At 41.6% G+C, this 15067-nt stretch overlaps 1 protein-coding gene across 1 annotated transcript; it reads left to right on the top strand.

Moving 5' to 3' along the window:
* The first annotated feature begins 3901 nt into the window (after positions 1-3901).
* Positions 3902-14664, top strand: sh2d4ba (SH2 domain containing 4Ba). Its single transcript, XM_030772317.1, has 8 exons — positions 3902-4079; positions 4341-4500; positions 5471-5618; positions 7633-7771; positions 8411-8723; positions 9465-9592; positions 10942-11162; positions 14572-14664. The coding sequence occupies exons 1-8, from the start codon at positions 3902-3904 to the stop codon at positions 14662-14664; spliced, it is 1380 nt and encodes a 459-aa protein (XP_030628177.1).
* Positions 14665-15067: the final 403 nt, after the last annotated feature.

Below are 15067 nucleotides of genomic sequence, written 5' to 3'. Positions count from 1 at the left end.
CAGCTCATGTGTTGACAGGGCGAGAGCAGATAGGGCTATGCGATCTATACATCCCAAGCCCACACACTTAAACTTCTATAATAAGGCAATAATGCTGGAAAGGGTGCCCTTCCACCTCTGGAGTATCTGTCACTAGCACCACAATCAGCTATCTGACCCTGATAAATGTTCCCCTCTTCTCCCCTATCTCTCCTCCTCATTCTCCAATCTGAAAACCTTCCCCGGTGTCTTTTTCTTTTTCTTTTTTTTTCTTTTCTCTTCTCCTCCTCTCTAATTCCCTCTCTCTGCGTGACACAGATGTGGTTGTGGTTCGACGATAACAGTTTCATCGCTGTATTAATTTACGTACCGCTGCTTTTAGCCCAAAGCACGGCAGCTGCAGTGGGACGGGCTGCGTGATGGAGTTTGGGGGAGGTGAGGACAGTTTGTGAAAGGTGGGAGAAGGTCCGATGAGGGATGTGACACTGTTGCTGTGCCACCCACCAGCCGTCCCTGGCCTCCTCCTCCAATTCTCTTTCTCCCACATACCCTCTCCCCGGGAGCTTTCACTGCGTTTATTATTGTCAGTCAGGGAGGCGTTAGGGAGGCGATCCGGAGAAAAAAACGCTAGGGGAGTGTCAGGCAGAGAGAAAGAAGGAGAAGGACAAAAGAGAGGGAGACAGAGAGAGTGAAAGGAGGGGAAAGAGAGAGAGAGGAAGGAAGGAGTATAAAGGTAAGATTAGAGTGTGTGTGTGTGTGTGAGAGAGAGAGAGAAAGAGAGAGAGAGAGAGAGAGAGGGAGAGAGAGAAAAGGAGAGCAAGTCAGAAGCAAAAGCAGAGTGCAGACAGTGCATGTGAGAGGAGCAGGCATCATTATTCAAAGTCTTGTACTAGACTGCGTCCGACAGGTAATGCCAGGCCGGCTGTGGCAGCCTTGACTCTGATTGGTCCTTGTTGCAGGAGAGCCTTGTTCTTTGGTTTTGTCTCAAGAGAATCCTCATGTTCACTGGCTGCCTCTTTATCAGCTCAACACTACCCCCTGTCTGCCAGATTTCAGCATGCTCTGAGAAACTTGTCACGTCTTAGTACCAACATTACAACTTATGTGCAACTGCATGTAGTTTAAGTGGCCATATGCGCATATGTTTCTGGTGCTGTATTCTCCACAGTATCATTGCTACACACTGATTCACTGTTGTCCAGTCTAACTACCCCCTCTTGGAAGGTGCAATGCAGAAAGTTGGACTGAAACGGATTAATCTGAGAGTTTAATAGTGAACCTAAATGGCAGAGGACTGTGGGCTGATGAAAGCGGATGATGAAAGGAGAACCCTGCCGTAAAGTAATGCCATAGCTCATTCTGCCACTTGGGATGCCAGCTCCACATTCTCAGGTCTTACCCTCTGCTCATAACTCTTGCAGTATAATGATCAGAGCCTTATGCGTTTCTTGGAAGAAGTGGAATAAGAGAAATAAAGTGAGTGATGAATGAGATGTGTATTGTGGGAGTCAGAGTCTTCAGCTGGAGATCTTTGTGCTAAGAACTTGAGCAGACATGGACCGTAGCTAGAGGCCCAGAAGAGCAATGACAGCTGCCGCATGAACTCCACGAGAGTGGAAATTCATGCGCTTGCTCGCACCACACACACACACACACACACACACACACACCGACCATATCTCATGCCTCATTACAGCTGGGCTGAGGAGAAAAACAATTTGTTTTGATGTCTGGGACTGGAGCTCACAGGGAGAGAAATTGATTTTTATAAGAGATACTGAACAGGGATGCTGGAGGGTGCAGGTCTGAATCTCCTGTACAGCTCTTGACAGTGGCATTGTTTTGGGTGGGCAAGGAGGGGTATTTTATATGTATAACAAGCACAAATATGTCAAGACTCGAGTCTTCGTGACATCGAGTACGGAGGAAAGTAAACAACAAGATTCATATTTCATAATGTCGTCTCCCCACAAACGGAAACATTAATTGTCGATTCCTCATTATTTGGAAATTGTTCTGTCTATTTTTTTTTTGACAGTTTTGAAGTAGATGATGTTGTCATTTCGAGTGCTGAATTCAGTCACCGCAATTTTATTTTCTGAATTCACATTGAAATGCAGTGAGCATTTGTTTCACAGTATGTGGAAAATTGTGTATTATAATTGGTTTGTTTGTGGCTGGCTTTAAATTCAGTCTAATCATGATTATAGTAATTAAGTGTCATTTCTGCCAATTTCCAACAAGTATTCATGGAGGGTAAATTTTTTTTTTAAATTCTATGATCCTTCAAATTATACATTCAACCCAACACAAAAACACTGAATGACAAATAATACCCGAAGTTTCTTTGAAAAACACCCATTGCCTTGCAACCCCAGAGAGAAAGGGAATGACAAAGAAAAAAGAGGGAGAGAGAGAAATGTTGTATCTAGCTGCTGCTCCAACCCACAACCCCCCACCCCACCTCCCTCTTTCTCTCCCTCTCCCTTCCTAGTAAAATAGATTAGGTATACCAAAGCACCATTCTCAGTTGTTCTCGTTGTTCTCTCACTCCCCCTCCCTCTTTCTCTCTCTCACACACACACACACACACACACACACACAGACACACACACACACACACACATGACCACACAGTGTGTGTTTGTCTTTGTCTGGAACATATGTTTCATTAGTGAGTAGTGAGTCCTACAGAGACTGTCTGGCCACGTTCAGGAGGAAGTTTAGTGCATGCCTGTCGTCTCAGTCTATCATGGGAAGTTTGTGGAAGGATATTGCAGATAGACAAAAAATAGGAAAGAAGCATATGAGACAGAGAAAGAGAGAGAGACACACAGAAAGAGAGAGAGAGAGAGAGAGAGAGAGAGAGAGAGAGAGAGCAGTGAGACTATGCTGAATCATTTTATTTTTCTGTCTCCTGGGGTTAGATTTTAGGGGCCAGAGATATAAAGTATTCTCATATCTTCTGGTATCTGAGACAGCTCTGTAAGGAATTGAAAATGCATACATTATGAAGCATCGAAAATTACCGTAAGTTTAATATGAAAGTGATAAATTGATAAATATTTCAAAACTATATAAATGGAAAACAACACACTTGTCTATACTCTACCATAAAAGAGTTTTTATTTGAATATACTGTGGAAACAATGAGCGGCAGACAGAATCGACTCCAGTTCTTTTGCAAGTGGTAAAGGTTTCCAGTAACACAACAAGTCTTTCTTTCTCTCTCTCTCTCTCTCTCTCTCTCTCTCTCTCTCTCTCTCTGTGTCACACACACACGTACGCATGCACACACTCACACACACACACAGATCTGGTTGCACTGTCTTGCCCCAAATACAACTGTGCTCTGACAGTGGTCTGAGTCTTTTGGCTGGTTGGACACTTCCATTCTGAAGCAAACAGTAGAGTTACTAAAATACCAGTGTTTAACCTTGGAAAAGACATGGCAAAGGATAGGGGTATCCCATTTGATGAAGCTCTAGATTAGCAAAATTATCTGGGGATAAACAAAGAGGTTCAATGCCGGGACAATAGAAAAACAGGAGTTGTGGGACCAGGAATAGATGCCTGGAGATGGCCTATCTGGAAAACAAGTAAGGTGAAAGTAAGTAAGTAGTAGAACAGAAAATTGATATTGTATTTAGTGTTTTATTTCTGTTTTTCTCACTCTGTCTTCTGTTGCTTCTTCTGAATACCCACCATCATTTTCTTCATTTTTCTTCTTCTTCTTCTGCTTCTTCTTCTTCTTCATCTTCTCCTTCTTTTCTTCTCACTATTCAGGCATTAACAGTATTGCTTGTGAATGAAGTTTTGCCAGTCTTACACCCTTGCTTTGAGCTGAGCTGAACTGAATTGAATTGACGAGGCCCTCTGTCTGGCATGTGGTGAAGGAAGAGAAGAAAAGAAACAAGTCAGCATGATGCAGCAGATCCTCAGAGACATGTATGTGGAGCCAGAGCTGCTGGCAGAACTTAACGAAGAACAGAGACAGATCCTATTCTATGAAATCCGACGGGAACAGGTTCGGCGCTGGACCGAACGAGAGAGCAGAGAGGAGAGCTGGGAGAAGAGCCCAGCCTCTCACCAGGGAGATGGTGAGTCCAGCAACAAACATCCAGTTTTTTCTCCTCTCTTTGAGTAACAGCACAGGCTTGTTGCCTGGCTTCTCCCATTAGATTGCTTTCAGAATGAAAATCAAGAAACAGACACTTCTGCTGTAAAATTTCTCACAAATACACATCTGCCCAATTTGAGTGATTTTCAGGTACAGTCAAACAAGCCAGAAAGTTTGGGATGAATTGGATGGTTTTTGTCAGCTGTAAACTGGTGAGCTTGGTCACTCTGGCTTTCTGTAGGGGAAAGGAGAAACGTTCAATGGCTGAAAGGCAGAGATGGAGAAGTTTGGGTATGGGTGATGGGAGAGGCCCCTGGAGACAAACCCTACGAGCAGATTGTGCAGGAGTGGATGGAGGAGAAAGCCAGGCGGCAGGCTCAGCAGGAGGCTGAGGAACAGTGGTGAGTGTGCTGGAACATTCTAGATCATATTAGATCAGAGATAGCATGGAAGTGTTTCTGAGATAGCATGGAGGTATGACTGAAAGAATATAATTTCTCACAAAGCCAAACTAGATTAGAGACAAGTGCTCAGCTCTAATTTCAATTTATGCATTTTGCCCTCACAAAATAGATTTCCCACTTCCCCTTAAGTTCGATGTGTATACTTTCATATAAAATTTATAATACAGGGTAGAGATATAACTTAAGAGAGTTAACCAGCTTTATGTGTTCACTGGCTTTATGTATAAAAGTGTGAGTGCTACTGTTGAACCGCTTCTTCTGTAATGATAAATTAAGGGGGCAAAAAGAGGGGGAGGTAGATTTTCCATTTCCCCTTCAGTTCAATGTGTATACGTTCCTATGAAATTATAATTAAGTGAGGTGATATGATTTAACTGGTTTTGTGTATAAAAGACCTTGTGTTTCTGTTTAACCACTTCCTCTGTAACTAGAAGATTTATGACTTACCGACACAGGTTTGACAGCACCGTTATAAGACCATCTCACTAAAAAGTTTAACGCGTGTGCAATCCAGCACATGTAATGGGAATGATTAAAGAACTGGAACTGAGCTTTAAGACTGAGGCAGGTGTGTAAAATGTGAGAGGTGATAATACATCATGGTAAAGTGAGGACACTTGTCATGGTCACTTTGTAATAATATCACAAAGTCTCCAACTGCAGCCAGACTGGTGTTAGCCTTCTTCATCACACTGCAGAGAGAACAGTATATTGCAGTTATAAAGAAGATTGTAGAGGTTTGCAATGTTTATAAAGGCCAGGTTTTCAATCTAAGATTAAATGTACATGGACAAAATAGGTTCAGGTTTGTTGAATGAAAACTTTTAAATAAATGTTGGATAATAAACTTATACAGGTGAGTGACCAAGGAAATGGTACAAGTTTTCCTCCTTCTCTTTCTCTGAAGGCAGGCTAAGGAAGCGGAGATTAAACAGAAATTCAGGGATGCCATAACTAAAGAGAAGGCTCGCCTCATAGCAGGAAAATGGAAGGAAGAAGCGGAGGACAGGAAAGCAGCCAAGCAAGAGGAGGAACGCATCAGAGAGGAATTAAAGGTGGGAAAATAACATCAACTTCAATCTATACTGCATTTTACAAAAAGAAAATAAAAAGCCCTTCATTGGTGGTTTTTATATTTGACAAGTTTCTGCTGACCTCTTTGGTACCTCCAGTTGAATCCCAAATGTAAATCAAATTATGCAGCTATGATGCATTGTAAAAGTTTTCATTCTGTGTGTATTTTGCACATTCTGCTGCTTAAAAAAATCAAAGTGCACTGCATTTACTTGGAAACAGAGGCTTTTCTGTTTCATAAAAACAACACAAAATACATTTATACTGGTTAACTGACAAACATTAAGGTGGCGTGTCAGTCTTACAGAGGCCAGGGACCGGCCTGTCTATCCACACGCTCTTAAGTGTTCTGTCACTCTGGCAAAGGGAGCAATCTGGCTGTGTGTGAGTGATGGAGACCCAGAGAGATTTTCTTTCACACACAATCCGCATGATCAATGGATTTTAGCGGGCCCTGTGCTGATGTCTAGCTTAAGGGCACAGCATTTGTTTGCTGGACGTACTTGCTGGTACAGCCTTGTCAAATATTTAGGCAGGTAGTGTGACATTGCGCTGGTGGAAGGAGGGACGTTTTTCTGTATCCCAGTTCTCGGTGGAAAATGGAGAGATGCAACCTTAGGATCAAACAATCAATACCCAATCTGGGGCAGAGACCAGCCAAGGGAGAGCTATCCTCAGCTGAGACGGCTAAATGGCAGTGTTTAGGACCCCTCGTTCCTTTGGTAGAGTGTGAACACTGTGTGCCTGTATTCTTTGTGTATTTGTAGAGTCTGTGCATACCACCAACTCTAGGTTTAATCTCCATGTAGATATCCACACATTCTCAGGACCTCATCTCTCATCCTTGAAACCTTATAATAAAGCTGACAAAGAGAAATGATTAAGATGGATTCTGTTGACCATTTAAGAGAAAGAGAAAAATGGGCTCACTTATTCATTTTAGATCAGAAGTCAATTTAGCTGTAGGGCTTTCATTGAGTCAGAGCTGTTTTGTTTTGGATGGGGGGGGGGGGGGGGGGGGGGGCTGCAGAGAAAGTTTTATCTCTGTTAACTTTATAATATTTGGAGAGATAGAAAACAGAGAGAGATAAGAGAAGAACGAGGTCAGGAAAGTCAGCAGGGGCGCATTCTCCAATATCGTTCTCGTCCACAGTACCCCGCAGTGCTTTAGACAGCAAGAAAAGATTTTAAGTCCAGTAATGAGACCTTCTTAAGAAACTCGTCAAATATTAAAGAAGTCGTTTATCAAGGCTGTGTGCTGTCCGGCCTTCCCACCAGGGAACGATGAGTCATTAAAGATCTTAACTGTTCTCTTTCTAGTCTCTTGGAAAAAAGAGAATAGTTGTAGCAACACAAAAGAAGATTAATATTAGACGTTTTAGAGGAAGATACTTCCGAAACCTTCCGTTTTCTGTCCGCGTGGTATTTTTGATATCTTTATGAGCTGTCAACTTCTTACCTTTTATTACCGTCTTACGTATGTGAGTGACTGCCATAAAGTCTGACCGGAATCTTGTGTGGGCCAAGTCAGTCACTCCTGTACACAAACACCGTCATTTCTCCGCTCCTGTAATCCCAGTCTTTATTTCTACTGGACAAAGTGTCTTCTTTTGTCCGTCTTGAGCAAACAGCCTACAGTGGACCAGTCAAAAGGCCACTGCCTCCTCACAATACCGCACTCATAATTACCACATGCCATGCATTACAGCCCTTAAGTGGCTCCGATTACCCAGCCACCTCCAGGTTGTCCCACGGGATAAATTATTCATCAAAATGATTTCCACCTCAGAGCAGATAATGAGCCAAAGGCACATATTAAGAAGAAGTGTATGGATTAGCGCAACATTAACATGGAGAAATCAGTAAGGACACATATAGCAAAGACTAGTCATTCTCATTAAGCCTCATTAAATAGGCTGGCTGAATATGTCTGTGTGTGTGTGTGTGTGTGTGTGTGTGTGTGTGTCACACTCCTTTTCATCTCTGTACATGCAGAAGCAAGAGGAAGAGGAAAGAAAAAGAGGGGAAGAAGAGATTCGATGTGCAGAGGAGAAGAGAGCGAGAGAGTTGTATATTTCCCTGGAGCAGGAACAGAAAAGGAGTGAAAAAGATGACACTGAGTGGGAGGAGCAATGTAAATCTCTCTTTTTTCCACTCAAACTTTCCTCTTACCACAAATTTAATTTCCCTTTATCACCTAGATTTTTCAGTTCGTTTCTCTCCATTGTTTTAAAAATTCCCATTCAGTCCCATTCTTACTTTCCCTGTTGTTACTCCAGTACTTATGCTGCTCAGGAGGTGTTACCAGGGACATGATACAGATCTGAGATCATTTATGCTTCCCTCACCATTGTCTTTAAGGCAATATCCACATTAAAGTTTTTTGGGGTTTTTTTTAAATAGCACATTTATAGCACATTTATTGATTTATGACCATACTTTTCACATGTAAACTCTATTGGAGGTACATAAAAAAAGCGCATGTTGTTTCCTATAAAACACAAAGGCAAAAAAAAAAAAAGATGACTGATCAAACCTCTAAAAGATGAATCAACCAAATAACACTACAGATGAGACTTAGAACTTATTTTCTTGGATCTCCTTGGAACTCTCTCTTTCTCCAAATCCCCCTTTTCTGAAGATGTCTCTTTTGCAAATCCCTCTGCACTGTCTGAGCTCCACTGCCCTACTAACCCTCCACCTCCATACCTCCCATCCTCATTTCTTATCCCTAAGTTCCCTGTCTTTGCCCCCCCCCCCTCCCCTCCCTCAGTGCGGCGCTCTAAGGTGGCTGATGAAGAGATGACGGAGAAGGCTCAAAGGGCCAGAGACGAATATAAACGTCAGTCTCTTCGAGCCATTGAGAAGGGTCGAGTGGCCGGGCTCAGTGGACTGTTCCAGCAGGCCCAGATAAACGGGTCAAGCCAGAAAAGGAGGCACAGCGCTGTGATTGAATCCTCAGTGCAAACAAAAACGAATTGCGAAGGTAGATCCAGGTCCGGCCTCCAACCTGCCGCCCCTCCCCTGTACCGCCGTAGACAGAGTCGCAGACACAGTACCACAGTAGCCCCACCTCTCATGGACAGGTAAGGGAAAAAGGGGAATCGTTTTGTTTCCGCGTGTGAGAACGCACGATGTGTGTTTGGGGGTGGGGGGGTGGGGGGGAGGTCTCTTTGGGGGGCAAATCGTAATATAATGGCAAGATTTCATGGATTTACTCCTGCTGGTGAACTTTAATCATGAGGATCTTCTCCTGTGATCAAAATATTGTCATGACTCAATGGCCACAATATCAAACAAATTTCAAATTCTCACACTTCAACAATTCATAAACAAACCACATCCAACCGTCTCCCTGCCTTGGTGAATATCTTAAACGGAATTTTCCCGAAGGGGGTGGATCATTTGAAATTTGTTTAACAGTATGTGGACCCTAGCTAAATCCAGCTTTCCCTGAAAAATACCATTATTCCTCAGATTCCTGAAAATGAAAGCCAAGGGGAATCATAGCCAAATTAGTTTTTAAATGTGCTGTTATATTTTGAATAATGTTTATTTGTATTTCAAGGGTTGGGAAAGTGGATTCACTTAATTCTTCTATTTCCCCTCACGCCATAATGCCAGCCAACACATGATGAATAGGAACCCTCTTGTTCCCGTCTTAGGCTTCAGTTTCAGTTTCATTCATTTGAATACATGGACCAGCTGTGATATGATTTAACTTTGATCCCTTTTTGCTTGCTTCTTTCTTTTCTTGTTTCTTTCTTTAAATGTCTGCCGTATGTCTGTCTGTGTCTCTCTGTCTCTGTCTCTCTCTCTCTCTCTAGTCCTGCATGGGTGAAGGCTCCTCGTCCTAGCTCCAGAGAGTCTGTCATCCTTTGGTTCAGTAAGGAACAGAAACCTAAACAGGCTGGATATGAGAGGAACAGCCACAATATCGCGCCATGGTTCCATGGTAGTATCCCACACTGCAAGACCTAAAATGCCTATTGTCTTTCTGTCTATTTCAGCATCCAGTAGTGTTCACTTTTCCCCAGTATGACCAAACACAGGCAACACAGTGTAAGCACATGGGTTACACAGTCATAATTCACCACTCAGATTAAGATATATTGAAAGACAGTCATTTATTTATTTAGCATGTGTGCTCAATAGCTTTATACTGACCTTTAGAAATGGTGATCTAGGTTTGACCCTTGGCCTCGGCATGGCCTCTAAATTCACAGTATTATTTAACCTAGTTTCATAGTTCCTGCTTACTCTACCCAACCCTGTACAACAACAATACCCTTTTGCCCTCTCTGTGCATACTATTAGCCCTATTCCACAAAGTGCTGCACAAAGGAGAGTGGAATATCTGCCCTAATTTTGTAACTCAAGAATACCTTGCAGACAGGTCAAAGGGAGTGGTGTGTGAGTGTGTTTGTGTGTGTGTGTGTGTGTGTGTGTGTGAGAGAGAGAGAGAGAGAGAGAGAGAGACAGAGAGGAAGACAAAAGAGATATTGAGAGTACTCCTAAATAATTCAGAGGCTTCACTGGGCTAATTACTGGCACGAAGCCTAGAGCTTTGAATCGTCACACTGGGTTATAGTGTGTTATTCCTGTTTAAATGATTTGAGAGCAGATTAATGGGTCCCTGAGTGGCAGAAATTCCACCGCAACATAGCCACAAAACATAATCCTTTATTATCCTAATGAAGAGAATGCTAAACAACATCACGCATGCACAAATTCTCTCTCTCTCTCTCTCTCTAGCTCTCTCTCGCTCTTTCTCAGACACACACACACACACACACACACACACACACACACATACATACATAACCATGCACGTGCCTGGTAAATGTAATGCAATACCACAGTCCTGAGTACAAAAGAACAGCTGAACTCAGGAGAAGACACCCAAAAAATGTTTCGGTAGTCATCTGAAATGATGGAGGTGGAATCTTACGAACTAGGAAGCAATAATGACCTAAACTCTTCAATAATATTTGACAAGTTAATGATTACTGTTAATGCTAGAGAGTCTTTATGTGTCAACCAAAATCTACTGTCCTGACCAATGCCATGATGTCACAATTTACAATTCTAACTTAGTGAGTTAGTGTACTAACTTGTGTGTTTTTGGTATAAACAGCACACTGAGCACCAAAATAACTCTCAATATTTTTTTATATATATATTTTAAAAAAAAACAAAAAAAAACAGCAAAACTCAGCAACTCAGTGGAATGGCTTAGATAATTGCAGTAATCTGTGAGAATAATCTATGACTTATTTTAATAGCAATGATCCACCTCCATAGGACTCATCTCCAGGCAGGAGTCAGAAGCTCTGCTTATGAATGCGTCTGAGGGTTCCTTCCTTGTGCGGGTGAGTGAGAGGATCTGGGGATATATATTATCCTGCCGCACCGCCAATGGCTTCAAACACTTCCTTATTGATGCCTCTGGGGACCACTACAGCTTCCTGGGAGTTGACCAAAACCGCCACGCCACCCTTGCAGATCTCATCGACTTTCATAAGGTGGGTTTAACCTTGTTACACACTCAGAGGGAAGGTTAGTGAAAGACCTTGTTACACTGTACACAATGAAGGTACATCAAAGAACAGTTACACTAAGGTGACATAGCTGTGACATTATCTTGCTCCACACTGATTAGGTATGTAAGCCAAATTAAAGATTTTGACAATGTACGCATGTCAAAGAACTCATTGACGAGTAAGACTTGTGAATGCCCAGCAAAATTTCAGGAGGTCCACTCATTAACGATTGCGCCATACTACGTGTCAAAAATGCTTCACTTTTAAAAGTCAGATGTGTCAATCACCTGCTACACTATACACGAGGCTAAGAAGACTACACCCTTCTTTCATTAGAGATACTGAGATCTGAGAAAATTTCATTAATGACTTCATAAATGTGGAGTGAATTATATCTAAGTATTTCTCTATGACTACCAAGAGCTGCTATTTGACAATATCCAATGGAAAAACAAGGAGCTATACAAAGATAACTAAATTGTACTGAATTCTCATGCTTAGCTAAATGGTTCTGTGTTGAGGGTACAGCTCTAAAAGAAAAAAAAAATTGCTCTTTTAAGCTTTATTGATTCTGGCAGTATGAATTTTAATAACTACATACACCTATGTAAGGTGAATTAAGCGATCTTGAAATGATAGGACATGATATGAAATTGTGATCCATCTCAATTCAACTGAAAAGCTAAGAGGGACATTATATTTTCATGAAATAATGACTTAAATTTGTGCATAAATGTGGAATGAACTATGTCTCATTATTTCTCTATGACTCTATGACAATATCCACTGGGGGGTAAAGGGTGCTATACAAAAAGTAACTGAATTTAATTGGATCGAATTCTTATGCTAAATAACCAATTTGTTCTGGGTCAAGGATACAGTTTTACAAAACAATTGTAATCTCAAGTTTTGTTTAATATGGCAGTGATTAATATTTAATTACTCCATACACATATATAAGGTTAATTTAGTGGTCTTGAACACAGATATATGAGATTGTGGTGCATCTTAATTCAACTGAAAAGATTGGGGCGACATTACATTTTAATGAAATGATCTGACTTTAATGAAATGATCTCAAAATTGTTTAGACTTTCTTTTCCCAGTGTGAGACTTCAATAGTTTACAAAATCAAACCTTGTGACACAAAACTGAACCAATCAGAAAGCTGAAATAGAAAACAATTCAGCCCAGCATGGTTTGATATGATTTCATTGTAATGTCTGTCATAGTGACTGTTTTAGCATCAGAGATCGTGCTGGGCTACCGTGACATTCCACATTTCCTCTTAGATCTGACAAGGGTAACCATGGAGACACATTCTGCTGTTAGTGCATTGTGGAAAAGATGGAGGCGTAGTGTGTGAAATCTGCGACATTAGTTATATGCTAATTAGCGCAGTATTGTAAGGTTGTCAGCATGGTTTTGCTCTACATGCTTCCCTGATATGGTTAAAATATTCAGAGGGAAGAATTATGATAGGATTTTCAAAAATACTGGAGATCTTCCCTGAGCAGAGAAAATATGCATGAAGAATACTTTGCCCATTAACTCCAGCACTGGGAGAGAAAACAATAACACCTCCTGTTCAGTTCAGACTCATCGCTGTTTTCATTCCCTGCATCACTCTTAAGGGCTGTATCCATCAAAAATCTCATTTTGGTTTAAAGGAGACTGATAGTTATTGTGAACAAAACACTCACAGAATACAGCGGGCTCCAAAATTACTGGCACCCCTGAATGACAATATACAAACAACAATTTAAAAAATGTAAACAATATAATTATAGAGATAAACTCGTAATAGCAACATGTGGGAAATACTGTACTGTATAAATGTTTCAATGGAGCCAAACAAAATCGTAATACAAAATAAAAATAAAATTTCACCAAAACCAAGGTTTCATAAGTATTGGCACTTCTCATTCAGTGCTTAGTGCAACCAACTCTGGCGAGGATAACAGCATGGAGTCTTTTCCTGTAATGTTTGACAAGGTTAAGGAACACACAGTGAGGGATTCTGGACCATTCTTTTGTGCAGATCCCTCGAAGATCCTTCACATTCTTTGGTCTGCACCTATCAACTGCCCTCTTCAACTCAGCCTACAGGTTTTCAATTGGATTGAGGTCCGGCAACTAAGATGGACAGACAGAACATTGATTTTGTTGTCACAGGACCATTTCTCTGTGGTCTTGTTGGAAAGTCCACCTACGGCCAAGTCCCAGCCTTCTGGTAGAAGCAACCAGATTGTAAGCCAAAACTGCCCGATACTTGGTGTAATTCATTATGCCATCAATCTTAACCAGTCCCCCTGGACCTCTGGAATTAAAACAGCCCCAAAACATCATTGACCCACCATCATATTTCACGGTGGGTATGAGGTGCCTCTCCTTGTATGCATCTCTGTTTCAACACCAAACATGCCGATGATGTATCTGACCAAAACGTTCAATTTTGGTCTCATCTGACCAGAGCACCTTCTTCCAGTCATAACTTAATAATGTTTGGCAAACTCCAAGCACTTGCATCTGTATCTTGAAGTCAAAAAAAGCTTTCTTCTGGCAACCCTTCCAAAGAGCCTGTGGTTGTGGAGGTGGCATCTGATGGTGCTTTTTGAAACCTGGTGACCCCAAGACACCACCAAGGCCTGCAATTCTTTCACAGTGATTCTTGGGGATTTTGTTGCTTCTCTCACCATCCTCCTCCCTGTCCTGGGGGGCAAAATGCATTTGCGCCCGCTACCCATGAGGTTTTCAGCTATTCCATATCTTTTGCATTTTTTAATAATTGCCCTGACAATGCTCTGTGGTATATTCAATCATTTGCAGATGTTCTTGTAACCATTACCAGATTTATGAAGGTCTATGACCATCTGTCTCTTTTGAACTGCCAGTTCTTTTGTTTTCTTTGTGATGTTGGACGACAAAGGGATATCGCATGCGTGTTACCTCATTTTTTTACCCTAGTGAAACAGGAAGTGATGTATCTGGAAGTCTTTATTAAGTCTTTATTTTGCTTTCATCATACCAAGCCAAAAAAAAAAAATGATTGCAAATGTGTTTGTCTTACCAAACCACGTTTGTATGTGTGGACCCAGACAAGTCAATTCTGTCACTGGAACTTACTGGAGAAGAGACCAACATGACATTCTTTCCCCTGACAGTTTATCCTATAAGTCAAACACTACAATATGAAAAGACAGACATAAACTTCTCTCTTATGCCAAACTATATCACCGACATTCAGATACACTGGTGATGATTTGCTGCTGGCTGTAAATGCTGTGATATTTTGTTTGTTTTCCACTTTGATGAAAGCTGTTTATGCCGTTATTAGGCTGCCAGTGTGATAGAAGATCTAGCCACACTAATGAGGCTGTTTTATTCTCAGGAGGAAGCTATCACCACCACAGGAGGGGAACTGCTGCAGGAGGCATGCAAGCGAGCGGGGCCCCCAGGAGATTTTGGAGGACTTTTCCTTTAGTTCAGGACAATCTGGAAGCACGAGTGCTGTTGTCTGCAGTCCGAAGCTTCCGTACGTGGTATAAAATGGAAACGCGAAACCACACAAATTACAAATGCCAGTGGTCGGCCAGGGATTCTGCAACGACACAGCAAAGACTGATCAGACTGTTGAAGCGTGACGTCCTGAGCCAAATGTACATCCATACCTGTTTATGGATACAATACATTGTTGCTGGAAAAAGGGGATCAGCGTCAATAGAGGGGTGGTTTTACAGATCAAACGATTGTTTTAACAGCAAGAAAAACTGACAGTAGCTCGATTAATGAGAACCAAGGGAAAGTTACTGAGGGGAAAAAAAAAAAACTACATTGACCTACAAAATGTCTCTTAAAAGGAAACCTGGATCTATGGTAATATTGTT

Source organism: Chanos chanos, chromosome 4 (assembly GCF_902362185.1).
Source record: "Chanos chanos chromosome 4, fChaCha1.1, whole genome shotgun sequence".
Classification (NCBI taxonomy): domain Eukaryota; kingdom Metazoa; phylum Chordata; class Actinopteri; order Gonorynchiformes; family Chanidae; genus Chanos; species Chanos chanos.
The sequence above is the reverse complement of the archived record's forward strand: the minus strand, read 5'-3'. Positions and strand labels throughout refer to the sequence as shown.